This window comes from Pseudochaenichthys georgianus, chromosome 15 (genome assembly GCF_902827115.2).
Source record: "Pseudochaenichthys georgianus chromosome 15, fPseGeo1.2, whole genome shotgun sequence".
In the NCBI taxonomy this organism is placed as follows: domain Eukaryota; kingdom Metazoa; phylum Chordata; class Actinopteri; order Perciformes; family Channichthyidae; genus Pseudochaenichthys; species Pseudochaenichthys georgianus.
In genome coordinates, this window is record NC_047517.1 from 14,725,316 (window position 1) to 14,753,080 (window position 27,765).

At 39.8% G+C, this 27,765-nt stretch overlaps 2 protein-coding genes and 1 long non-coding RNA gene across 3 annotated transcripts; 1 reads left to right on the top strand and 2 right to left on the bottom strand.

Moving 5' to 3' along the window:
- The first annotated feature begins 622 nt into the window (after window positions 1-622).
- On the top strand, window positions 623-2,734 carry LOC117460100 (uncharacterized). The gene is made up of 4 exons (XR_004553598.2): window positions 623-852; window positions 964-1,017; window positions 1,221-1,271; window positions 1,347-2,734. It is a non-coding gene; the product is annotated as an uncharacterized lncRNA (long non-coding RNA).
- Window positions 2,735-2,767: 33 nt separating this feature from the next.
- Window positions 2,768-4,148, bottom strand: LOC117459394 (androgen-dependent TFPI-regulating protein). Its single transcript, XM_034100176.1, has 5 exons — window positions 3,996-4,148; window positions 3,782-3,907; window positions 3,587-3,688; window positions 3,362-3,477; window positions 2,768-2,933 (listed from the first exon to the last, which is right to left on the bottom strand). The coding sequence occupies exons 1-5, from the start codon at window positions 4,146-4,148 to the stop codon at window positions 2,768-2,770; spliced, it is 663 nt and encodes a 220-aa protein (XP_033956067.1).
- A 4,663-nt stretch (window positions 4,149-8,811) lies between these two features.
- Window positions 8,812-19,370, bottom strand: fam83ha (family with sequence similarity 83 member Ha). Its single transcript, XM_034101293.1, has 7 exons — window positions 19,260-19,370; window positions 18,176-18,339; window positions 16,229-16,680; window positions 15,959-16,123; window positions 14,879-15,003; window positions 10,473-14,697; window positions 8,812-10,378 (listed from the first exon to the last, which is right to left on the bottom strand). The coding sequence occupies exons 3-7, from the start codon at window positions 16,670-16,672 to the stop codon at window positions 10,367-10,369; spliced, it is 4,971 nt and encodes a 1,656-aa protein (XP_033957184.1). The 5' UTR covers window positions 16,673-16,680; window positions 18,176-18,339; window positions 19,260-19,370; the 3' UTR covers window positions 8,812-10,366.
- Between the last annotated feature and the right edge of the window lie 8,395 nt (window positions 19,371-27,765).

A 27,765-nucleotide genomic window follows, 5' to 3' on the forward strand; every position in this document is an offset into this window, starting at 1 on the left:
CATGTTTATACCTCCTTATAATGTTCATTGTGTAAATACATCAGCATCTTTCTGTCACATGTGTATATATTCATATTCATATAAGAATAACTCACACTTTCTGGTTAGATGCAAACTGCATTTCGTTGTCTCAGTACTTGTACTCTGTGCAATGACAATAGGGTTAAATCTAATCCAATACATTTTTACTTTCAATCAATGCACTTAAGGTCAGGTATAAAGTGAAATTAAATATAGGTCAAGTACAATACAAGTAGCTCAAAACTGTACTCACAAGTATATTGCTTAACTACACTTACTATTAAAAGTGAGCTATACTATTTTAAGTTAAAGAGTGTGTTTACAGAACATCTTAACCCCAATACATTATTTCCTTAATCAATACACTTCTAAAACAGGTCAGGTATGGAATTTATATGGACGGGTTGTGATTCAACTCGTGTTTTTTCCAATGTTTCTCAATGCTGCATTGCAATCTGAGATCATAGATCACGCGCCAGTCGACTCGTAACTCTTTTCTTTTGTTGCTATTTTCAGGTGACAGACATTCAAAACATCCCACGGCGTTAACACTGACAGGCAATGATAGCCCTCTATTCACAATAACAGCCCATTCTACGCAGACGTATGCGTAACACCCCATGTGCCTGATCATTAACATCTTTCAGGTGTAACAACAGGTGCTTGTTAAAATCCTGTGTTTCCTGTATTGCTGGTTTTTCATGGGTTTCTCCCTTTGGACCTACGCACTGTGGTGTCTCAGAGCAGGAAGAACTTTTTCACTCATAAGTTACAAATCAACGCAGAAGCAGGAAATAACCAAGAGAAATAAAAATGTTGCAATTGCTGGGAGTAAGTAAAAACCTCTTTTACATGATCTTTATTCCTTTTATGTCAACTAATTGTCCAAAGAGGACTGTCATTTATGTAATATTGACATGTATTTTCTTTTAACATGTTCAGACGGTTGTTGGCCTCCTCTTCATCATAATGTGCTTTTCCAAAGGACTCAAAGAGGTGAGTAATACAGAAGTACATTCTCCTTGTACATTGTTTTATGTTTTTTTAATTTTATTTAGAAAAATAATTAGACATACATAGACATTTAAAGACTGCACCCAGCTGCTAGAGAATTAGGTAGGAAAATAGTAGGAATAATAGTAGGAATAGTAGGAAATAAGATGTGTTGCTCAGAAATAAAACTTATTTTTCGTTGACAGGGAATTAAATCTCAAAGAAAACTATCTGAATCCCTTCCCAACAACAAGAAAGTAAGTAACCAAACTAAGTTAAATGATTGTTGTTTACAATAACTGAGAGGACATATTTAACATTGCTTTCTTCAGCAGAAGGATCTGAGCGAACAAGACGTGCAATTGTTGGCAAGGATCCTTTCAGTTGGATTGGTCGATGCAGATCCAAACTATCTCCACCATCTTAAATGCTACAGAGACTTGCGTGGTCCCTGATCTTCTTTCAAATAAAAAAAACAAGGCCAAATACCGTAATATATTGACAGCATACTGCTATTCCTGGATTTATCCTTGGAGTTGTGATGACACCAAATCAAGGCTACTCTGCATTTTGTTTTGGATACCACAAGTCAAGCGATTCCTGCCTCCAGATGTTCCATGATAATGGAAAACATGCACTTTATTCAGGTCAAACATGACATTGAAAAACGATTATTGAATGTCCTCCCCTTGTGTGGAGGAGAAGTGAATGGCGCCTATAATGGATATGATGATGCTGATGGTGAATACTAACTGTTTCCTTTTGCCTCACTGTATACTTTGTGAAAAACAGCCACTGATATCATACATTCAACATTCATCTCTTTTCATATGATAATGAATATATAGAAAAAGGCATAACTTGTGAAGTTGCTTTTAAGTAGAACTGGCTTTACTATGCTTGCTTTAAATTGCTTTACTCAAGTGTACATGCCATGTTTAATACCCGTTTGTTGAGCTGTAAAATGTAATTTTACCTTAAAACTTGATGTGTAATTTAGCTGTTGTACGCAGCTTCAGCCCATAATAGACCATTTTAAGTGAGACTATATAACTTTCCTGAACAGCAGCTGAGACCACAGTTGAAACAGATGGACAATTGCTAATTAGGTTTTAAGCTAAATGCTAAACAGTTGTTTACTGCTTGCTAGACAGTAGCACTAAGCTAAACAGTAGCATTTAGCTACACAATGTAGCGTTTAGCTAAATGTTTTGAATAGAAAGTAAAGAACAAGCTTCAAATAACACAAAGTACCATAAGTAAAAGCATTCATTCAGTATTAGTATATACTTTATTATTTAAATATCATCATTGATGTATACTGTGTTGATCACTTCGATGTTGCAGCTGGTAAAGAAGGGGCTTGTTTTTGAAGTACTTATATATACTGCCTGGTAGCTTTTGTGAAGGGATCAATTATGTTATAGTAACATTTTTGTTTTGTCATTATATTTTGTATTCTTATTCTGGAGCTTCAAAATAATCAGATATATGTCGTTGAGTAAAAAGTGCAATATTTTCAGCTGAGATGTATTTGAGCAGAAGTAGCAGGATATGGAAATACTCTAGCAAAGTACAAGTATGACAAAATTGAACTGAAGAACATAACTTGATATCATGTTGAGTAACTGTACATAGTAATGTAAAGTTAGTGTCCACCACTGGTCACGTCCTTACCTAGAGTAAAGGAGACAAAAGGGAGAGATTAAACACAAATAAACTTGTAGACCTATGTTTTTGTCCATTTATAAACTTAATGTGTCTTACTCCAGAAGTGGCTGTTGAGCTTGTTTCCTAGCAGGTAGAGCAACACTACCACAGACATGTTGAAAAAGAAGAGGCCCACCAGACCAGGTGTGCTGAAGTGTGCAAGAAGGGGATACACCCAAATCCCCACTGACAAGTACACCCATATAATCCTGCAGAATATGTAAAGAGAGAGAAAAAAGTGAAACTGCATTACTGTATCTGTCAGAACAACTTGTACAGTCTTGTCTCTTGAACAATTTCTCTTGTGGAAACATTTAGTCACATAGCTTCCACCCACTAAAACTGACAACACTGATTGTAAGATTGTAACAGCACAAGAATTACTTAAAAAAGGTAGCATTAAGGTATGTGAGCCAACTGAAGGTTCAAAGTTACCCCTCAAGGTTCTGCAATGGACTAGTCCAGACAAGTAAGAGTACGAAATTAGACACATTGAGACACTGATTTACTTTTTGCTGCATTAAAACAATAATAAGACTGCGTCATGTTTAAAATGAAAGATGTTAAATCAAGATTCCGCTATGATATAGTGTTTTTTTTGTAATGATTGTGCAGAATGTGCTGACTCAACACTTACCAAAATAAGTAGGCCGCACCCACACCTCCTAATGCTTGCAGTGCATGCTTTGTCTGTGGGTAGATGTGAGGCTGCACCACCACTTCTCCGAGTAAAAAAGGAAGGACAAGTGTGTGCTGAGAAAACAATGTGGGGATAATTCATTAGTGAGAGTGATGGATTATGACAAGAGAATGGGGATTTTTTTATAAAAGTTTGTTAAAAATACAGGTTAACTTAACACACCATCGCGTGGTTCATCCACGGAGGAAAGAAAGTGTCAATGCTTGCTGGGTAGACTAATTCTCTGTCATAGGCAAAGATCGTCCAGAAAAGTATAACAACAAACTAAAGGAAAAACACAGAACAATAGGGAGTTAATGTGTAGCACAATTCTTTTTTTATGGTTAACAAAGTATGGAAGTGTTTTGTGTTTCTCACCGTGCCAACAGGGAATGCAAAGACAGAGAAGAGAAGGTCTTTACATCTGTTCAGAGCACTCTCTGCCTTGTTACCAGCTTGTAGATCACTCAGTGCCGCCACTCCAAAGAATAACATTTGTAATAACTGGAATATTGAAAGCAAACTTATCGTTTACCATTAACTTAATGTTGAAAATGTCTAACAAATGTGCTTTAGATGTTATTGTACTCACCAAATTCAAAAAGGTAAGGTACTTCCAAGGTCCCCCATACACAAAGATTCCTGGTGGTAACTGCTCTCCATCCTTAGCAGCGAGATTCTTCACAACAAAAGCATACCAGCTGAATGCTGCGATATGGTAAACGCTCCTTATGGTTAAAGTCATCCTAATATAAACGTATACTGAGCCCTGACAAGCAACAAGAATCAATGAAACACTGACAAAATAACTAGTCTTTAAAGCATCCCTTCAAACTGTTGTTTCTTTGGGCAGAGAATGTTCTTTAAAGATTAGTGTAATGCAGAACAAGCTTATCAAGACGTTTGTAAGCAGCGGAGACAAGAGGCCCACTGTTTCTAATGAAGCATAGGAGTCCTTCTTTCATAACCAATGCCATAGCATGTGACTGTGCACAATTTCAATTACATAAAGAGCTTAAAGGGTTACTTACAGTGTTTTGCGAGAAAAGCCCCCACCCAGCACCAAGAGTGTTGTTTAGTAGTTGAATTGTGACTTCATGGAGGGGTACACATTTTGTTGTCAATTGAACTGAAATAAAAAAGATATACACTGCCTCATTAAGTTCTTTGTAAATAAGATCACAAGGATGTTTGGCAGATTTAACCCTCTATGGTACACACTATGATGCCATTTAGGAAACAAATGTTTGGAGGTTTTTTTTGTAATATAATAGACCAAATAAACATAATCTAAAGACATTTTAAATAAATAATTATTTGGGGGTACTTTTTGGGGTGCGTTGCCTTGAGGCAACACTGTACCATAATGGTAAGTTATGAAAAAAGATAGTTATTGTTTCAAATTTGATCAAAATGTATTTAAAACACATGGAAAATACTAAATAGCCTCAACAGGTTAAATTACATGCCAATTAAAATGTGAAAATCGTTATTTTTTATATTTTAACAAGATTACATGTCAGATTACATGTCACATGTCACAATGTTGCCTGCAGGCAACATTGTGAAACAACCTTTAGGAATAAATATGCGAAGAGCCTAGGCCTCTTTCATCAAACTTTATTGAGCCATTTGACAAAATAGACTGACTGCTTGTGGAAGTTCATGAAGCAGTTATTGTCAGCAGTGAAGCACAGGTACGTGACACACTTTGATCACTGCACTTTCACCCTTACAGCCAGGGTATTTGCACCGGCCCTTTTTCTCCACCCACACAGGCCAATGGTCAGTGTGGTCTTGATGCACATGTGTTGATGGCACTGATGAGGAAGAACCTCTGTGCTTCTTCTCAGCCAGGTCTCTGTCAACATTATGAGATGGTCTCCCCCTCTTTTTCAAGACTTTCCTCTCGTTGCAAAGACAACTTGCAACTTAAGCTTTGAATTTCAGCAGGCTGTACACTTCTTTCTTGGGGATGCCGCAGTCCTTGCAGTCCCTGCGGTACAAGAGCCACGCATTCACTAGAGTGGAATCCATCTTGTGCAACAGGATCTTGTGATGCCACTTCCCTGACCTGATCTTTGCAATCAGCGAGTCTAGAAGATCCACTCATCCCATACTTTTATTGTATGCATGCACGACACTTGGGCAGGTAACCTGCACTGTTTCTTTCTTTTTCTTATCCCATCTTTGCACAGATCGTTGGGTTCGCTTTAACATCAAATGTATCTTGGTTAAATTGTAGAGATCTATGATGAATGGTATGCTTTTGAACAGTTTATACCTAAACACACAATACCACAATATCATGGTGAATTCATAATGGTACGGTGTTGCCTCAAGGCAACATTTACAATTGACCATAATGGTACGATGTTGCCTCCTCCAGGCAACATTTGCATTTTAACAAGTTTCCATTACCTAATTAGCAATTAGTCGACAGCTTCAATCTGCCCATTCACTTTGAATGGGGTGACGTCACGTTGCCTCACTTTTTCGCCGAACTGAATTGTGGGTAGCATAGTGGTCCGACGCCGGAGTAGCCACCGCCAGCCAATCAAATCCCGTTTCGGGAAATCTGACAGCTCAAGCCGTAGCCAATCAAACCGCGTCTAAGCTGGGAGAGATATCCCGCCGTTCATTTCTATATTTCAAAAAAAGATGGAGGAGAAACTAATTATCGCCGTAGCAAAACACCCGGTTTTGTATGACCAGACCCTCTTCACCTACCGGGATACAAACCGGAGGAACCAGGCATGGAGGGAGGTGGCAGAGACAGTGGGTGAAACTGGTAGGTTTTCGCCTGTTTGGGGAGTTTATATATATATATATATATATTGTTCCCATAAAATCCCTGGGGGTTTTTGCTTTGTATGTCGGGGGCGGGAGATTCATGTGATTGGTTGTTGGTCGCGTTGCTTGAATAAAATCCCCAAGCTTCAGACACGCCCAGCTCCAAGTTTTTTTTGAAGCTGTAGTGTGGACGCTCCGTGATTGGCTAGCGCTTCTACTGTCAGATTTGCATAAACGTGTTTGATTGGCTGACGCTTCCAGCTCAGCTTCAAAAGTTGAACATTGCTCAACTTTTGAATCCTGGAAATCCTGGAAATCTTCGCTTCGCTCCCCCACAATGCAGTTCGGCGAAAAAGCGAGGCAAAGTGACGTCATCCCCATTCAAAGTCAATGGGCAGAGAAGCGTTGGAAGCGGTGGAAGATTCGCAAGCTGCTGTGTGGACGTACCGTAACGGAGTGAAATGACCCGGAAGTGCGTCACTGGCAGCCATGATAAGTGCCGTTCCAATTCTCTAAATGAAAGGAAAGGAGGTTTCAAACTTCCTTTATAACCTCCTTTAGCTTAGGACTACACACGGCGGCGTGCGTTGCCGCTTGGCGGTGGGCGTGTCTTGAGCTTGGGGAGTCAACGCGAGCAACACGACCAACAACCAATCACATGAATGTCCCGCCCCGGACATACAAAGCAAAGCATTCATGCTGCATCCATGCTGGCTAAATATACTGTCTATGCTTGCTAGCTGTCCATTCAAACGAAGTGCACTGGATATAAACTCCCCAAACAAGCGAAAACCTACCAGTTTCACCCACTGTCTCTGCAACCTCCCCCCATGCCTGGCTCCTCCGGTTTGTATCCCTGTATGTAAAGAGGGACTGGTCATAGAGTACCGGGTGATTCCCTACCGCCACGATCATTTTCTCCTCCTGTTGTTGACATATGGGAAATAACTGCGGTCTGGCTCTCCCAACATACACGCGGTTTGATTGGCTAGTGCTTGTACTGTCATATTTTCATACGAGGGATTTGATTGGCTGACGCCTCCGTCGAGGCGGCAAAAGTAGAACATTGCTCTACTTTTGCAGCGAGCACCGCGAGAGAAGCTACGCTTTGCTCCCACAATGCAGTTCGGCGAATCGTGACGTCACCCCATTCAAAGTGAATGGGCAGAAGCGTTGAAGCGGCAACGCACGCCGCCGTGTGTAGGGGCCGTTACCGAAAGGAGAGGAGAAAATGCTGCCCCACAATGCCTTGCAGCCGCAGCATTTACCGTCACTCAACAGTCGGCTGTTCACGGAAACAAACGATTATGACCGAGAAATTATATCATGAAAGTTACGGTGCTTATTAAGCATTTTAAAACGTATGTGGTAAGTTGCCAAAGTGCTTTGTTTTGAACGTTCATCAGTATTATAATAAAGAGAGAAATATGAACGTTAGTTTTTACTAAAATTATCAAATAAAGTCAACATTTCACTGAGCTGTGTGGGGTTTGTTCAACTTTTAAAATATGTTTGAATGGTGATATACACAGTGATAGATGTTAAGGACTAACGTTTATAATAAATACATCTGTATTGATTTTAAGATCTTTAGTTCATACAATCATACGTATTGAGATCATTTGTATTAATGTGGACCGGAGGGAGAGGGTGATGAGCATAAGTTTCACTTTCCTTTTTTATTTCAATTCCAACTTTGGTCATGAAGAATATGTTTCTCTGTTGTCCACGTTCATAAAGCAAAGCAGCAGCATCAGAGCACGGTGCAGAGTCTCTCGATGAGTCCGTCGTTCTTATTAAACATCCATGTTGTAGTCCGCTGTATAGAAAACTGTGGTTTCCATGGTTTCCCCACAGCAGCAGACGCACACAATGACGTCCACTGGCGCATCATAAACACGTCGGATAGTGAAAGTGCATTCGGATTCTCTAAAGTACCGCAGTCTCTTCTCCTAAATCCTTTTGAATTCTCCTATCCACTATCCCTTAACCCCGTGACGTTTCACTCAGAGGTCAAGGAATAGACGATAGGGTTAGAATTTAGGAGCTGATTTTTAAACTATCCGACTGCAGCCAGGGTTAGAATTTAGGAGGTGATTTTTGGATTATCGGAACGCAACCAGGGTCTTCAAATTGGCCGCCAGTCATGGGACAAATTCAAACACTACTATTGGTTCCTTATGGTCCTGCCTCTTTTTTTAAAGTATTGCATCATAATTTGAGATGTATTGTGTGAATGTAAAAGGCAAAAAATGGGTATGTTGCCTGGCGGCAACATCATACCATAGGGTTAAAATAGACACACGTTTGCTCTCTTAGGTTGAATAAAGACAACATTGTTAAGCATTTTTTTAATGAAGTGTTCTCGCGAGTATGAACGTGTTCAGATATTTGCATGCTGCTAGTTATGGATAATCTTGTCCTGAGGGTGGTGCTAGAGGAAAGGTCATTGGTTTGAAAGATTAATGAGATTAAGGGATGCCTTGTGTAGGCGAGGAAATCAAAGTCATGCTTCGATAACCTCATAACATGTTATCTAAATTGTTCTAGTACAGATGATTGTTTGCAGTTCCATGGATCCTCTCATTAAGCCGAAGAAGAGAAAAGATACGCTATTTAATCCATATTTGACAACTGACCTTTTAATCATGTCTTAAACCAATACAATCTTTTAAAATGTCATTAGTTTCTAAGATTACATTACATTTTAGCTGACGCTTTTATCCAAAGCGATTTACAATAAGTGCATTCGACCAAGAAGATACAAACTTGAAGAAAACAGAATCATATAAGTACATCAGGTTTCATAGAGCCAAAACATTTCAAGATTAATACTTGATACTCACACACTGTAAACACACATTATAACAATTTATTCATTCTTTAGAGACAAGTAAAAAAAGAGTAGGTATTTTTGACAGAACCAATTTTGATCTATCCCATTAGAAAAATTACAGGAGTAAATAATGAATGATGTTTAAGTTCCATATACGTTACAGGGTGTTATTGTTTATGCTGGCTAAATGGGACATTTGACTATAATGGAGTCATAGTTAATGTTATAATTAAGACCTGTGATTTCCCTATTATGTAAGATCTGAAAAAGATCTATACAGCAAATACTCAATTGAGCCACATTTTATCAACGAAACCAGCGCTGCTTCTCATAGTACCTTCTTTTGGCAATTTCATGACAGGATAACACCACCATTTGAAGACATTTGATTTACAAAGCGCAAGTGCTGCTGAAGACAGACTCAATACATCTAGTATTTCAAGGCACAATTTTACATACTGTCGTGTAGTCTTTGCAGCCTCAGATTTTCTTGTTTCAGTGTACGGGTATGACATGTTTTCATTGAAAAAAAAGCACATTTGCAAAGACAAAATAGGGTTGGTTCTAGCTAATTACATAAGATAACACTATATACAGTCACTTGCCCCAGTGGAATCTAGCCATGCATGTAGCTTTGGTTTTAAACATAAAAAAATGACATTTTGTTCGTTTGATAAACAATTCATCAAAATACCACAATATGGTTGACACTGTTGCTTATATTAAAATGAACATATTTTCACTGAAACAAGAGCCCTGCGTGGATATGAATGTATTTATTTACTAGTTTCACAAACCCTCGTAATAATCAGCATCTTTGTTTAACATAATTGTGAAAAACTACAATATCAAATACAGTATATTACAGACTGACTATAAAGATGATCTATTACACTTTTAAAACCAACATACTTTAATGTAATGGCTGTCAGTGCCATTAAAAAAGGAAAGGACAGACGTCATGACAGAGATCCTGTTGCAAACATTGCACTTCACCCATGCAGTCAGTAAAAACACAGCATTCATCATCAGATCACACACACGTAGTCTATGTTCATGTTTTGTTGGTCATTGTAATACAATTGGAAAATCAGGTTTCTATTAATTTGTTGAACTGCTAGTTTTACCATTTAAAGCCAGCTCGAGGTCCCCTTCCTGTTTGCATAATATGCTTTTTTTTGTTGTTGCAGAAAACAAACTAAAGGTCTTTGGTCAGAAAATGTCATTGGTCAGAAACATTTCTTGGTCATCATTTCAGCTTTAACATTGAATATTTTCTTTCTACACACACACTTGATGCTCAGTTCATTCTTACACATTTCTTACGATTCCATTTAAGGTGCCATCTGTGAAAGTAATAGAGAAACAAAATGAGTAACAACTTAAGCAACACAACTTACATTTAAACAGGTGTTAGTAAAAATGGTGTTGTGTTTATACCTCAAATCGGCTGTAAACTTTCCTCTCCTTCCTCATATGTGTAATCTTCTCCAACAGCTTGTCACGCTCCTCAATTGACTTCGGCTGCCCTCTGCTAAGGGACCTGATACCCATTTCTTTCTCCCTTTTGGCATTTTTGTCAGCTTTGTCTTCTTTCTCATCATCAGTGACAGGAGCCTCTTTGGCAGCCTCATTCCTGCTTTGGCTATTGGCAGAGATCTGCCCTAGAAGCAGCTTTGTATCGTCTCTGAGGTTGCTGCTTGAGATCACGTTGGCTGTTGATGATTGGAAGCGAGACTGGCTAGATTTTGGCTGCTTGGACTGTGGTGACGAAGGAACATCTGGTGTGACCTCTGGCATTCCGGAGCAGTTGTTCTGGCTTACTCGTTCATTTGTTTTTTCATTACCAACCGACTCCCGTGTATTGACCTTATTTGTTGCCTTGGTATCACCAGTTTTCTTTGCAACAGGGTCAGTCTTTTCAGTCTCTTTCCTTGCTTCATTCTGTATGTCCAGATGTTTAGCAGGTACAGGTGGCTCTAAAGGATTGCCTTTTAGATCTGATACATGACATGTTTCAGGCAATGAAGGGCTAGGGCTAGTAAGCTTGCCATCAGCTTTGACATCCTCTGATGATCCAAGAACCTTCGATTCCTTTCCAACACCCTTTGTTGTTTCAGCCTCAGGTGACAGAGAAGAAGGAGTTGAAGGTGGAGTGGGAGTGAAAGAACTTGTCACATTGAGTTTGGAGGGAGGGGTCGCTTGTCTTTCTGACTGGGAAGCATTAGTAGTAGAGTCTGGGTTGACAGGAGAGCTGGTTTCTACTGGATAATGGTTGGGTCGAGGGACTGCTTGGGTGGGGGAAGCAGTATTAGTCTCATTTTGAGCAGATTTGGATTGACTCTCTAGGTCAGATGCATTAGGTAGACATGTTTCAGGCAATGAAGGACTAAGGCTAGCAAGTTTGTTATCAGCTCTGACATTGTTTGATGATCCAAGAACCTTAGATTCCTTTCCAACACCCTTTGTTGTTTCAGCCTCAGGTGACAGAGAAGAAGGAGTTGAAGAGGATTCTGTTTCAGGAGGAGTGACAGAACATTTCAGGTTAAGTTTTGAGGGAGGGGTGGCTTGTATTTCTGAATTCGAAGCGTTAGAGCTTGGTTCTGCTGGACAATGTTTGGGTGGAGGGTCTGCTGGGGAAGGGGAAGGAGTATTTGTCTCATTTTTAGCAAATTTGGATTTGCTTTCTAGGTTAGATACATTAGGTAAACAAGATTTCGGCAATGAGGGGCTAAGGCTAGGAGGTGTGCTATCGGCTTTGACATTCTCGGATGATTCAAGAACCTCAGATTTCTTTCCAACACCCTTAGGAAAAGAGTTGTTTTCTGATTCCGGGACATCTTTTTCGGAAGGTGTAGGAGCACTTGATTCTTCAGAGTCTGTCTTTGTATGGGACTGTAGTGAAGGTTTGGTTGGCTCTGAACCAGCAGCACATGTGTCAGGAGAAATGTCAGATTCCACATGTGCAGAGTCAGTTGCTGAAATGGTATCAGGTGACGTCAGTTGGGAGTGTGCTGGCAGGGAGGGGCTGACAGATTCCTGTGCATTAAGGGACAATATCCTGGGAGTTATTGTTGAGCTTGAGTCTTTCTGGGTAACACTAGAAGATATGGATTCTGATGAAGTGGAAGAAATAGCACGGCTAGACGAAGAAGGACTTGGACTGATCTGTGAACCAGTGACTGGCAGAATTTGTTCAGAGGATGAGCTTTGGCCTGATGGGTCAGAAAAAATGCTGGTTTCTAACTGAAGGGATTCATGGTTTGGAGTGTTTGAATCCAATACTGCCAATTCAGAAGATGGTGGGACCTTCTCTGAACTGGGAGTGGCTGAACTAGACTCTTTCGAGCTAGAATCAAGGCAGGGGCTTTTACTTTTATCTGTACCTTGTGCAAGGGATTGCACGCTAGCTGGAGTGGCATTTGTTGGTGTAGGGGGGTGGCTGGAGCTACTTGTTTTTACAGCAGGATTTGACAGCTTTGGCTCTTCTGGTGATTGGCTCTGAGGTTTTGATGTTTCTGCAGAAACAGGCAGAGTTGCTTTTGTTTGGTTGTTACTAAGCTCTATCTTCTCCAAATCAGTTGCAACTCTGGTTTGTTCTTGTTTACAGCTTTTGGAGGCATCCAAAGATAGACTGGCTGCATTGAATGCTTCTGTAGATACTGGTTTCCCTGCATCCTTGGCATTAGCATTTTTATCGAATGACCCCTTAGATATAGAAGCATCCGCCGTCTTTTCTGAGGTTTCTTTTGGTACAGGCTTCTCCTTTTCAACAGCTGTGTTGCTTTTCAGCTCAATTGGTGTTTTCATTGGAGCCTTCTCTTTGCTCTTTTCAGCCTCTGCAGAATTAGCAGCTTTGCGTTTTGCTGCCAGTTCTTGGAAAAACATGAGCCTATTATCAGGATCAGACATGTCTACATACAAAGGAGCGGTGAGCAAAGGTTTGGGTGGCTGTACTGGTTGATCAGTTTTTGGCAGCTCAGTTTCAGAAGCTTTGGATTGGGGCACTGATTGTGAAGAATCTGCTTGCTCTACACTTGGCTGTTTTAATATTTTTTGTGCCTCTGAAAGATCCTCTGAATTTGCATCCTTTGGTGAATCCTTATTATCTGGCTTACTGTTACCATCATCTGGTTTGGATTGGTCTGTGGCAGAGTTTTCAAAGGTGGCTGACTTCATGTAACGACTCCACTCAAAAGGTTCTCTTGCAGTCCTCCTTTGTCCCATAACTTGAGAAACAAAAGGCAGTTTTGTCTGTTCCGTCTCATCTTTGTCTCCTTCCTCATCCTGTTGGTCACCTGGAGCAGTATTCTTCTGGTCCAGAGAGCTGAATATCATAGAGGATCTTAGCCTAGAGCTCCTCGGTACAGCTGCATTGTATTTCCGACGGAACGACTCCTCCCTTCGAAGGCCAGACATCTGTGGTTCCTTTTGTTCTACGTCCTCTAGTTTCTCCACTTCAGCTGTGGATGATGAGGATTCTGAAGGTGTTGGTGTTGTTTTTGTTTCCGCTGCTAGTGCAGTGTTTTCATCAGGCAATTTCCTTGGCTGTCTTGTGGTGACAAAACTTGGCATCTGACTTGCCCTTGGTATTGCAGGAACCCTAAATTCTCTGAAATTACGCATTTTTGGGAGTGCTAAATCTATGCCTGCTGTTTGCTGTTTGGGGTTAGAGGGCACTTCAAATGGATCCTGTGCATTTAGTGATGCTGATGGCAGGCCTTCCTCTTCTGCATTATCATGTGCACTTAGAAATGAGCTAATCCTCCAGTTTCTTAGCCCCCGTTTCACCAAAGGATCCTTGCGGTCAGCGATAGGCTCCTGGAAAGACTGCTTCTGATCAGTTGGATTTGATGGGGTGGGAGACGCTTGAAAGCCTTGTTGGTTGCCTAGACTCGATCTTCTAGGGTGAGATGAACCAAATGGAAAATCTGCTATAGGTTGCAATTCCTCTGAGCCTTTGTCAAATTCGGCAATCCTGGTAGATGTTAAATAGTTGAGCACAGGGTCAAAGTTATCACCTGGTTCGACCTCTGGAGGTAAACCAGGCTCAATATTAGGATCTGCCGAATAAAAGTCTTGGTTCCAGAACTTCTCATTGGCACCGGTATCTGCCTCTCTTCCTGGGGCTGGTCCAGGCTGCTGCCCCCTGTAGAACTGCCTTTCCAGTTTCTCAGATTCTGGCATTCCCTGTTGCTGCAGGAATGGCAAAGAGTATCTACCATGACTGCCTTCAGCATAACTGTGACGTTTGAAGGCAGGATTTTCCATCGTGGGCATCCTGGAAGGGCCCTGATCAAAAGATGGATCCATGCGAGGATGCTGGGGTGTAAATCTACTGTGCATGTCTGCAGGGCCTTGCAAGGATTCCTGCTTTTTAAGGGCCATCATTCTCAAATCCATGCGTTCACCGTAAGGATGCCTTAGCCCCTCATCTGGATGACCGGTGTCCAGTGACTGACATTTCTCTCTGTACATTGTTCTTTCTCTTGGATATTGCCTCTTTTGTGAAAGGCTTAACTCTTCCATTGGAGCAAGGTTTTCAATAATCAGTGGTTGGGACTGAGCAAAAAGAATCCTAAACTCTTCATCAAAGGTCGTAACGAGCTGTCCAAGAAAAAGGTGTGCCATACAGCGGTGGAGCTTCTCAAAAGACCACATGAAGCTAGACAGAGACATGACAATAAGTATGAATTAACAGAAGCACTCCATTCATGACATACACATTTTATACAAAAATAAACTAACTAAATGTATTCATAAAAACATATATCAATCACTCAAATTCTTGTGTGGTATGCAAGTGTAGAGGCGTGGCTTTCTGTGGCAGTTTTAAATGTGTTCACCTGTAGTTTCCACTCAGCACAGCCCGGCAGTCTGTCAACAAGAAGCGGTCCATCATCTGACCTGTGAAGGTGCTCCCTGAGCGGCAGTGGTACTTGATGCCTGACACTGTTCTCACGCGTAAAAGCTGCCAGACACACATAACCCAAAAATAAATATCAAGACACACGTTTACATATAGTGGTGTTAATGTTTAATTGCAGTCCAAGCATTGTTTTTAGCAAAACGAAAGGGCTCCATCTCAAGTTGCTTTACATAGTAGTATGCTGTTACTGTGATTTCTATCAATAAAAAAAACCGTCTATTCTTAAGTATATTTTTGTTTGCTCAATTTCTTTTGGAAAGAGTACAATTCAGTTCGAATAAGAGTAATCTCAAATCAGTTAAAAGGGCACTAGCCACATAATGTTGGCAAAGGAAAGGCTGATAAGTTGTCTTTGTTTGTGAGAGGGAGTCACCTCTAGCAACACTGCACTTCTGCTTTTTTCAACAAGTTCCGTTAATATGGGCAGAGAATGACAATTTAAGGATATTTCTAATCTATATTTTTGCCAACTTATCCTGTGACTCATTACGTGACTTTCCTACTCTGTCTGTGGCTCTCAGCCTCAAGACCATTTAAAAAAAAAAAATGAGTATTAGTCTTTGAAAATGAATGACATATAAGCACAGATATAGCATGTCACTGTTGTTTTTAGAAAATTACTCTCAATCAGAAGTAAATAGTAAACTTGATGGGGACTTTATTTCAGCTCTGTTTGGTGCTCAAGTGGGTTAGTAACTGCAGCAACACAGTGACTCAAAGTAAACTACAGATCACCAGACAAAGGTCAGTGCAGCATTGTGCAACAATAATGTGTTTTCGTAATTAGTTTGTTAGTCAGTCTAAACTAATTCAGTTTTGAAAACACATTATTGTTGCCCAATGCAGTCAGTAAGTTAGTTAGTGAGTTAGTTTCAGTTATTTACTTCTACGTTCCAGGTTCGCACATTTGAATTAAAGGGAAACATTAATAGAATTTAAATGTGTAATCAGCCTTTTCTGTTATTTTAATAGATTTTTTGAAGGAAAATGTGCTCACTTGAATGCTTTGTAGATCAACTCTACAGTTAGAAACCATGTTGACGAAGTGATGAGCGTTCTGCTCGTCTAAAAGGACGTAGACAGCAACATTTCTCATAGCAGCATTGAGAATATCCGCAAGTATGTCAACATCAGTAAACATGTCCATCACTATGGCAATCACCTGAGGAGATAGAAGCAAACAAACACATTGTAAAACACACTGTCAGGAGAATGACACTGGACTGACAACTTAAGCAGGAAGTCTCATAGAAAGTGAAAGATCTACCTGCCGAGCATTCTTGATAAGTCGCCGGGCCTGCTCCTTGATACTCGGCATGTCAGGCTCGGGGGGGTTGACCAGAGTGGTGACCTCTGTGGGCCCGATGAAGTGGTGCATCTGAGGCCAGCCGAGGTCCAAGCCTGGGACGTCCAGGTCAGAGTGAATCGGCCAGTAAGTGTCTGAGGAGCCATCTCCTTCATCCTCTTGATAATATTGTTCAGGGTTGTTGCTCTGCTGAGGCACCTGAACAGAGCTCGAGATATACTCAATCTCAGATGAGGCCAAGAAGTCCACTACATCTGCTTTTTGGAGAAACTGGTAGTATCCCTCCAATTCTTCCTCAATGAGAGCGTCAATAGCCAAGCGATACTCTTCCCGATAGTGAGGGGGGAGGTAGTTGGGGTCCAGGGGGTTATCCCCGGCAGAGGAACACTGAGAACGATGTGCCATACTGAAGTCTAAAGAGAAGGTTAGAGCAAAAAGAGTCATGTGATAAATTCATTGTATTAATCATTTTAAAACCACAAATATGTTTCAGTTTCTCTAGATATCTCAACAAGAACACCAGCAATATAGTTCTGAATTATACCTTAACTAGATCTAAAACAATTTTGATAATTGTACTGTTAAAAAAATGGCCAAATGTCTCTGGTTCCTGTGTCTCAGAAGAACAGGTATAACATAATACCCCACCCACCCTCTCCACCTGCAGCTGGACAGACAGCGGAGCTCCTTCTCCAACAGACTGCTGCAGCTCCGCTGTCACAATGACAGATACAGGAAAACATTCCCGCCCACTGCAATAACTCTGTACAATAAATCACCTCTGGCTGGCAGAGAACTCTCTCATCCATAGCTTCTCTTCATAACTGACACATGACTTAAAATCACACTGTACATTTATATTACATTTAATATTCCATTCCTTACACACTTTATATATATATATATATATATATATATATATATATATATATATATTCTACTTTTTAATGCCATTTTATTTTTATTTGAGATGTTTACATTTTGGATTGTTCATTTCTAGTCTTTTAATTTCTCTAATGCACAATGCCTTGTCTTTTTATGCTGCTGCAACACAAACATTTCCCAAATTGGAATCAATAAAGTACTTCTTATCTTATCATATACAAGGGAAACATCTCCATAGGAAACACATACATCATAACATTGACATCTCAAGGGAACATTGACCAACTTATTGGATCAAGAAAGAATGATCAGCTGCATCCCATCAATTCCTTTTAATCGTGTATTTTCTAGGAATCAAGTTATGACATGATCACATCCTATCATTTAACATAATTCTGTTGTCCATAAAACTGGAAACTCTAGTTTTTGTGTTAACTTGTGTAAAATGTAACAAGTGTTTTATTTGATTAAGCATCATGTTATTTTTGCATTAATTTGCCATATTGTGATGTATGAACAGACATTGATCTTATTAATATTATGACATGCATTGCTACCATACAACACAGACCTATAGCTAAATAATGCTCATTATTTTTCCTGTATCTTCCATACAATAGATGCAGCCTAGAGGATTCCTATCAGTATAAAATAACTAAAGTAGTTTCAGCACAAGCAGGAATCTAACCACAGGATAGATGGGTTTTGGGTGTGGCTCCTCCCTCTGGCCAAAAGCACAAGTCTCCATTTGCAAGTTCATATTGTAAAGCCACTAATATACGAAGTGCCGAGAGGAAACGTAACAACCCGAACAAAAAACCCCAAACAAACACGAATGACATAACTTTAAAATAGAACAAATGAGGCGACACACTGACACTTAAAGTGGTTAGCCAACGGAAGGTTTGAAAGTCCAATGTTGTATCGACAAACACTTTTTCCACTGAGCAAGATGACGTAACATATGTAAAACTTTCTATCCTAAACCGCGTAAATAATATGGTAGTTATTTTGTGAACTTACCACACTGTTATTGGCTCTTTACGCTTCTCCTTGGTTAAACGTTAAGTCCGTCATCTTGCCTTCTTCACCATGTGTTGCTCTGCCGCTGTGCCGTGCTTCTGGTCCAGGTGGGACTCGTCGAAAGTTTTCTGTTACATTACTTTTCCCCCGTCATCCAGCTAAACCTGTTTATTGGCGAGAATGTTGGAAACAGCAAACAGAGTGAGAAAGACTTGCCGTCGATAAATGACGCCCCGCCTCGACGTTAGCTCCACACAGACAGTTGACTTCTGCTCTTCACAGCTCTGTGTTCATGCCTGTCTCAGGCAGCTGAGCAGGCTGAACTCTGCTCATGTGTAATCTGTCCACTGGATCTCCAGCTGGCTGCTGCTACATCTGAGATACTGCTAAGTGGATCATTAAGGTGATATTGAGGACTAATATACCTGCTCATATTTATTAATGTGTAAAACCCAGTGGCGAGCCGTCAGGGCCCTCTAGGCCCTCTGTGAGGGCCTAAGATATTCAAAAAAATTATATTTGAAAACATAAACATTTTTTTAAATATTTTTTTTAATATATTTTTGTTGTTACATTTTTCATTAGTTTTACCAAAATAACTTGATTTAATTGTATTTAAAGTAACATTTCCAAATAAATAAATCCTTCGAATCTGCCTGTTCAGTTTCTGTTGTTTCTGTTTTAAATACATTTTGTAAAAAAGAGCAGCTTGCAGTACATAACCCACTTATTACATTGCTCCTTACTAAATATACCTACTAAACCTTACTCAACCAACATTGAACACTTATTGAAAAATTATGATTTTTTTGCTTATTTATTTCTCATCCAATGATTCATGACACCAAAGAGCCCAGGGACCCTGCCCAATTTACCTAAACAAGGATATATATAATTGCACTCAGGCATGGGTAGCCAAAAATGATCAGACCTTTCAAAAGCAAAACTTTATCAGATGCCCAGAAGTGGCAAGGGAACAGAACCACATTTAAAGTTGTAAATCAAACAACCAATCTCTCAAGTAAAGAGTGAAGTTAGGCATTTTGTGTGGCAACAACGTTAACCTCGAATGTGATCAACTCACACCCCTTTCTGCAGGAAAACAATCTTCAGCCATGTATGCCTAGCCTTGAAGTTGGAGGAAGGCCGTCAGTATATCCAAGATAGGAGCTTGAGCCACACATTTTGTTAAAACCTGAAAGGAGAGAGAAAATGAATGACCAAATAAAGTAATTTTCCTTAACTTGTTGCACCACACTAAGAACTCAAATAGCCTCGGCAGGATACAATCCGATGACTAAAGAAAAGGAAGTGATGCAATGCTGCTGCTCGAGTGAAGACTTGAAGACAATTCCTCATTGTTGCCTTCAGGCACCACCCAAGGCACACATAGGAGCAGTAAGAATATCAACATGACAATAAAGTGTAACTGAGTTCACAGATATTTGCTAAACTACATACTGAGTGCAGCAATTACAAATGTCTTTAGTTTTTTAACTATGTGGCTCTGAACAATGGCAAACAATAAAATGTATTAGCATTAGTGCCCTTCCTTCTAGTTTTTGACTGACAGGTTTGATTATGACACATGATCATAGCTGGATCCCTTCCCGTTCAAAAAACATCTCCAGGAATGTATCAATCAAACGCATAAAGGGTAACTGATAGATTTGTGTGATAACAATCTCCATCGAAATGAACTGTTATTGTTGAAGGTGAACAAAGATGCAGTATCGCTTGGAATACATAGTAGATTATACTGTATTATATATAACTGTGTACACATTGAGGCCTTGTGGATTAGGTCTAGTTTATTCAAAGGATTAATATATAACATTTCTACTGTGTTGGACACTCTCTAAGGTCAACAGATTGTTCGCCAGTTTATCACCAGGTCACCTCCTGGGCACTGTGTGGTTGATGTGACAATTAAAAGAGGATTTTATTCAAATCCAAATTGAGGGCTGTGCTTTTACATGTAATGTGAAAAAAAGGAGAAACTGTTGACATCTTTCACATGCAGATGTGACAGAAGCCAACCTGAGAGGTTTGGGCTTCTATGACCATCCACTGTATAAACTCAAAGCAAAACGACACTTGATTACCTCTCCCCTTCCCAAGGAAATGCCTTTTCTCGCAAAAGTAAAAATTATTTGGCCATCTGCCATCCACTCCAAAATGTGTTATTTTTTGGCCCATGCTACTCTGAAAAACTAACCTTATCATAATGGGTGGAGGTATATATAAAACTTGCATGTATTAATGCTAAAGAGGATATTAGAAAACCCACTTTTAGTAAAACAATAAAACTGTGCTTCATTGTAGGTTAATTTAATCTTTAGACTTTTGGTTCAGGGGAACTAATGCTAATGGAATATTAAAGTCATAGCAGGAGAAGATATAAGGATAACTGCATCAAAGCGAAAACTTACCACACTGTTTTTTATTTGGAAAATTAAAAGGGTGAGGTTTGACACGTGTTGGCAGGTTGCCTTATAATGTGGGCACCCGCATGTCTGCACAGGTGTCAAAAGGGATCGTTTTTAGCCATGGGAGCCGCAAGGGGTGGAAATATCAATCAACAGGTTTTTGATGCTGAAAAATATCTCAACTTCATAGGATAGAATTCGATTACATTTTGCACAGAACACTTCCAGAATAAAAAAATGTAAGCGACTTTGGGGATCCAATTACCTAACATTTGGGATTTCAAATGTCTCAACAACAACTGGATGGATTGCAAATACATTTGGTTCACATATTCATGTCTCCCTAATGTATTATAGGGTTGATCTCCTGACTTTTCACCCTGGGCCAAAACTTTGGATGATGACTAAAAACATGCCAAGCTGATCATTTCCCCATCAACCTCAGTTAGAGTTAGCATGTCAACAGGCTAAACTAAGATGGTACGTTATAACTGCTATCTACATAAGCACTGCCTTTGTGAACATATTAACATATTGATGTTAGCATTTAGGACAGCCTCTACCATATAGCTGACTCCCTCTACAAATTATTAATGAGAACGTTTTGATAATCGTATCTTTGGTCAGTAGAATTATTTGGTTTGAGATTAGTCAATGTGTGAGGATCCACTCTTATCAGTAGAGGAAAGACAGGCTCTATATGTGTACCTTAGAGAGGCCATGACAAATTCCAAAGATGTTTCCACACCTTGTGTCGCTAAGAGAGAGTGTACACCCTTCAGTTCCTCTGTCATTGAGTCCACTGGCAGTGATGTCTCTCCAGCTTTGACAGAGGAGAGTAGGGGTGTTAGACTAGACATACACACACATGTGATACAAAACCAAAGCAGTGGAAACAACAGGCTCTTGTCAGTGTGGTATGTATAGACACACATCAGCATGGAGGTGTGGAATGGTTCCTGCCTGGTTGTGTTTAAGCTAAGATGCATTTGGGTTCGTACAGAGTCAGAGTCACTCACCCAAATGCACTTTACTCGAGTCACTCCCTTATGTGAGTGACTCATACAAACTCACAAAGTCAGTCAACCAAAGCTGAGTTATTAACATGATCCATTTCCACACATATTGTTTATAAAAGAGTTGCACAATAGTGTGATTTTTGCACAAGCTACTGCATTTTGAAACAAATCCAGTAGCTTTTTATATGTATCTGTTTATAAAAATTGGACCCAAAAACTTTATTTCTATTTTCAAATAATATAATGATTCAATTATATTCTTTACTGTTATTCATTTTGAGTTATTATAATTATGTCTACTATACCATTTTAATTTAATTTATTTCAATTAATTTATTACAAAAATATAATATGTTTTTTGATGATTTAAAATTTAAATTATTAACCCAATGATTACAATGTAAGGTATCATTGGGTTAATACTTTTAAGGCTTACATTGTCCAGGTACCGACATACACGTACACATACACCATACACGCACACAAGCGCACATACACAATTGTTGTATTACATTCATGCAAGTATTGATGCGGATTTGTGATTTCAGTCAGTAACACCATTTGTTCATTTCAAACACTACCCCACAATGGGCGTAGTACTGAGCAGCATGTTTGCATTTGTATCTGATTTGCATGTCATTCTGCATGTTGGCAGTGTCGGTGTATTATGGAGTGCATTCTCCTCTGTGCGTCCGTGGGCTATAAAAGGGGGTGCTGAAAGATGTATACTCTCATTCCAAAGAATCCTCTTCAGTCACATTAAGGATTTTCTTTTCTGCTTATTGTGCATGCATGTACCTGTGCATGCTTGTGTGCACCTGCACGTTTGAGTGTAATCACATTAGTGTGTGTGTGTGTGTGTGTGTGTGTGTGTGTGTGTGTGTGTGTGTGTGTGTGTGTGTGTGTGTGTGTGTGTGTGTGTGTGTGTGTGTGTGTGTGTGTGTGTGTGTGTGTGTGTGTGTGTGTGTGTGTGTGTCATTGCGTGTGGCAGGTCGATACAGGAATGGCTGCTTTAGTTGCCATTTGAGTTTCAGTGGAAGGCGACACAAAAAGGCTAAGAGTACAGGAGCCAAAAAGGAGGACTTTACTGACCTATGAGATACACAATCAGTTTTGACCCCCACCCAGGCACTCTGTTGAAGACATTGTTTACAGTTTCATCCTATCAAAGAGTACATTTAGACAGGGCCGCCTCTATACAGGCAGATCACGCAGACTGCGTGGGGCCTCACCTCGCGGAGGGGGCCTCATCTCGCACTTATGCGGCTCCACTAGCACCCCCCCGCCCCCCACCCCGTCGACACTTGCGACACAGAGGGCCTCATCATATAACTCTGCGTGGGGCCACAAGTTGGCCAGGGGCGGCCCTGCATTTACACAAGAGAATAGCTGCCTATACATTGACGTCATAATTGCTGCCTGACAACACAGTAAACGAAGAACCTGGAACAGCAACTGCTTTACATTTACAGTGTCTCCTTCCTTCCAATACTTTGTTTGCTTCCAGTTCTATTGTAATGTATCCTGTGTCACATCCTGCAGCTACAGTACAAACTGGAATGTTCCACATAGAGTCAGGGACACGTCTCAGGATGAAATCATATCCCTGCAATATGTAAGCAAAGAAAACACAATGGCCGATCATTTCCCTCGGCCTAGATGAGAGGTGGAGGAACTTAAACCAGAACAGCGTCGATGCGCACATCTGGATTGAATTAAAGTCCATGAACTGAAATACACGTGACATCATAGTGATGTCACTCGTATCTCTGTGGGTGCACCTCTGTCACATGAAGAGGCTGCACAGAGCAGAATGACCAGATCATCCGATGCAACAAAGTAGGACATGGATTGATCAGAGTCCCATTTCTGTCATTGTATACCAGTTCCAAAGTGATTTTTTTCGTACATACTCGAGTGACATTTCAGGCTGCGTTCTTTGCCGTTATCGCGTCTCTTCTGTCTGAGTCTGACTGTGGTTAGCTGGTTTATGGTACGGAATTCATGTTGGCAAAGGCCCAAGGAGCAGCATAACAAGCAGCTGAGCTACTTAACTGTGCCAAATTAGCTCTCAAGGCTGGTTGCTACAAGCCTATGCTTTTATACAAAATGTGGAATAGGTTACACAGAAACACCCAGATTTATAGCTGAGTTTCCTTTGTTCAGATGCTCTCCTGGGACACCGTGGGATTAGCAAAATCCAAAAATAATAACAGGTCAGAAGTATGATGTTACTGTATGAGAGGGTAAGGTTAGTCTGTTTCTCACCTTGAGTTTCACAAAACTAAATAAGCTTTGCTAACTTTAAATTGAAATGGTTCTTACTATGGACATGGAGTCTTAAATAATTATTTCTAAGGGGCTGTCGGGTTGGAGAGTATTATCACAGCACCCCTAACAATCTCTGTCCCTTCACATCTTAAAAAAGGGTTGTAAAATCGATTTAAACAAAATCTCCATGTTTTTTCATATAGTCATTTTTTAATCCAACACATACATTACATTTATTTTAAGAGTCAGTTAGACTGGTAGAAACTTAACCCAGATGTGTTACTCACTTCCTTCCTCATTTTATCATGCAGGTATTTGAGGATAGTGCGTTCAGATTGGACTGCATTGAGACGCTCTCGCCAGTCATGGCATCTAAACAGCGCCACACCCCGGACGGCCTACCCGCAGAATGTTATCCTGCTGAGGTCATCCTGCCTGAGGCCGAAGTTCTGTAGCCTAGCAACATCATTTCAAAAGCTTCTGTAACAATCACAGAGACTAGTGGAGCATAGATTAGTGTTCATTTTAAGATACTTCTGAGACCACTTGTATTTTTGTGGATTTTGGACCATCTGCAGATCAAAAATACATTTGGCTCTGTGAGGAATGCAGAAATACTTGGTCAGGCCAACTACGTGTACAGTGGAAGATTACAGTGAATCCCTTTGAAGTATATGTGCAATGCAGTAAAGTGTAAACCATTTTTCGCTTTTGATATTTTTTTCTTGCACATACTTAAGATAATAAATACAAATGGCTTTGCCTCAACAGGTTTTAGTATCTGGTGGGATGGAAACCAAGGGATTTGGAAGAAGAGTTTTACATACAGATCTACCGACATGGAATTTGAACTTTTCATTTTGTTATTGCTATACACCAACATCTTCAGTAGTTAACAATTGAAAGATAAAGTCAGACATTGGTGATAAGTGGAAAAATATCCATTTTGTGATGAACTGCTCACTACAAACTCAGACCTTTATTGTGACAAGCTAAAGATATCTTCCTGGGGACAATTGACTTGATCTTATTATTGACTTGAAAGTGCTTTTAATAATTTACAAGGCTTTACATGACCTTAGATATACCAGTGACTGTGTTTAATTTGACAAACTTACAAGCATTCAGATCATCCAATGTCTTTCTTTTAGAGTTACCTAGAGTATTTGACTCTGGGGAGGCTGCTTTCTGTTTTTATGGCCCCAAACTGTGGAACTGCCTCCCATTGGATCTTAAAACAGCAAACTCCATTGGAATTTTGAATAGTAAATTAGGGACCTATCCCTTTGGCTTTAGATTTTGGGGTAATTATAGTGGTATCACTGTTGATGTTTTATTTTTTTTAGGTTCTGTGATATGACTCTGTTTGTTTACTCTTACTCTTCATACCCTATCTTGTCTTACTCTGTAAAGCACTTTGGGCTGCATCTTGCATGAAAGGTGCTATATAAATAAAGTGTTTTATTATTATTTATTTATTTTTTAATTTAGCCTTTATTTATACAGGTGAAAATCTCATTGAAACACAGGGTCTCATTCTCAAGAGAGACCTGTTCAGTGGTAACACTACCACACAAAGTTACAGACAGACAGGACACTAAACACAGAGGCAACAATCAAATAAAATATCGTAAAAAGTAGTAGTCATATAGTCAGATATTGCATGTGCAAACATCCACAGATGATTTCTCCAGCTTTTTTTAAATGAGTTTAAAATCTCTGATGGGTATCAAACTGGTCAGCTTAAGTTCCTGCTGAAGTGTGTTCCAGGTCGAGGGGGCAGAGTATGATATGGCTTTTTTCCCAAGCTCTGTGCGTACTGAGAGGACGGACAGAGTGATGTCATTTTGAGATCGTAGTCTGTACTGTACTTGTGTGGTATGTAAGTGAATATGTAGAGGGGCAGCAGTCCAAGCATAGAGGTATATATTAATTTGTACCAGTGCAGAGATCTGCACATTGATAATGATGTCCAGTTAACTAAAGAGTACAGCGTCCAATGGTGTGTGAGGGGTTTACAGTTGGTTATGAATCTCAGAGGCCCATGGTAAACGGCGTCCAGCAGATGAAGGGAGTGAGCTGAGGCGTTCATGTACACAACATCCCCGTACTCCAAGACCGGCAAAAATGTGACAGCTACAAGCCGTTTCCTAGCACTGGTGGAGAAGCAGGCATTGTTTCTAAAAAAGAATCCCAGTTTTAATTTCAGTTTCCTTAAAAGATTGTCAATATGAGGTTTAAAGCAGAGGTTTTCATCTATAGTGATGTCTAGTGGCCCCTTGGCCCCCCTGCTTCCAGCGCCCCTGCTAAGTATATGTAGGTGTGTTAACAGCTTCAATTGGGTTATGCTGTGCAGACATGATGCAGGGAAGAACAGTTGGTAACTTTTTCTTATTGGAAAACAACATGACTGTTGTCTTGTCTGAATTTAACATCAACCTGAGGTGGAACAGGTGTGACTGAAATTTTTTTCGTATTTGGGATTGTTGGAAACGTCTGTTTGATCTCTGTCTATAAACACAAACTGAGTAAGATTGACAATAAAGTTGACTTTGAAAAATATATATATTCTTTATGAAAATAGTTGACTGTTGGAAAAATGAATCCAAATGAAACGTTGGACTGAACTACAACTACGCCTTTAAATCTCTACGGACTGTTTTTCAGTGGGATGGCAAGTTCCTATCTTTAAACATTTATTAGTTTTTTCTCAGAACAGATTTGATTTTCTGAAGTTAATTTAACTTTGCCGACCATGTAAGGTCATTATTAAAAAGGTACAATCAATTTGTTTAGGGTTGACTAAAATAATGATAAACATTTCATTTGGATAATTTACTGACAGAATAAGAAACTCAATGATGCTCTACTCACCTGTTCCTTTTTATAAAGTGAAACAGTTGAAACGATAGATTTTTAGTAAACTTAAAAACAACCTTCTCCAAAAGCTATCAAGGAATATACCGAATACTTATTTTAGAACTTTATTACATATTATTTGTATATAGTTTGAAAGATCCATAATTGACAGAAGCTTGTGTTTACACTGACCTGTTACTCATATATTAATGTCTTTGTAACTTCAGTAAACCACTACCTCACTAATTTCTTTCATTCATCACGGTTCAGTAAACTAAGTGATACATGAACCAGTTTAATCATTATAATAACGTAGGACTGCAACTCTTTGAAATTGTAGGTGGCTCTTAAAAGAGCCGTTGTGTTTGGGTGTGCTGGTCTCAGGTCAGTTTAAGCCCTCTCTCCGCGGATGCAGCGGGCCAGCTGGATGTCCTTGGGCATGATAGTGACCCTCTTTGCTTGGTTCATCTTACTGAGGGGCAGCTACATGGATGTCGGTGCAGTCCACAGTCATTGTGCAGTTGAAGGCAGAATGGATGAAGGCAGAATGAATGTATTATTGACTCCAAATGAAGCACAACTTCATGTCATACAATACATTGACTTTATTTGTAATTGTGTAAAAACATATGAGCATTGATTAGCAAGCAGGACCTGCAGGAACAGAGCACGGTGATGGATGGAGCTGGGAAGAGAGAAGAATAAAGAAAACAGATCAACTTCATTTTCGGATATTAAAAATTCAATTTCAAAACAAGTTGCCGCTCCTACAGTTTTCTAGTGTGTAAAGATGATTTCACTTGACCTATGCACAATATCACACTCAATACATGTGTGTCTCTGGGGGGTGCATTGTGCCTTTGATGTATATAAATAATATACCATAACCAAATACTATTACGTACAGTGGAAATCAGGTTGCCAGAGCAGGTCAGTGTGCATGTTCCTCAGGGTCTCAGCAGTTACAGGTGAGGGAAAGGAAATACAAGAGAAAAAGGTCAGTAACAACACT

Coding starts and splice junctions, on each gene's coding strand:
- LOC117459394 (XM_034100176.1), bottom strand. CDS start 4,148: ATGACTTTAACCATAAGGAGCGTTTACCATATCGCAGCATTCAGCTGG. Junction 3,908..3,995: donor ACCTTACCTTTTTGAATTTG/GTGAGTACAATA, acceptor TCAATATTCCAG/TTATTACAAATGTTATTCTT. Junction 3,478..3,586: donor CGTGGATGAACCACGCGATG/GTGTGTTAAGTT, acceptor TTGTTTTCTCAG/CACACACTTGTCCTTCCTTT.
- fam83ha (XM_034101293.1), bottom strand. CDS start 16,672: ATGGCACATCGTTCTCAGTGTTCCTCTGCCGGGGATAACCCCCTGGAC. Junction 16,124..16,228: donor TTATCAAGAATGCTCGGCAG/GTAGATCTTTCA, acceptor CTATCTCCTCAG/GTGATTGCCATAGTGATGGA. Junction 14,698..14,878: donor GTGCTGAGTGGAAACTACAG/GTGAACACATTT, acceptor GTCTCTGTCTAG/CTTCATGTGGTCTTTTGAGA.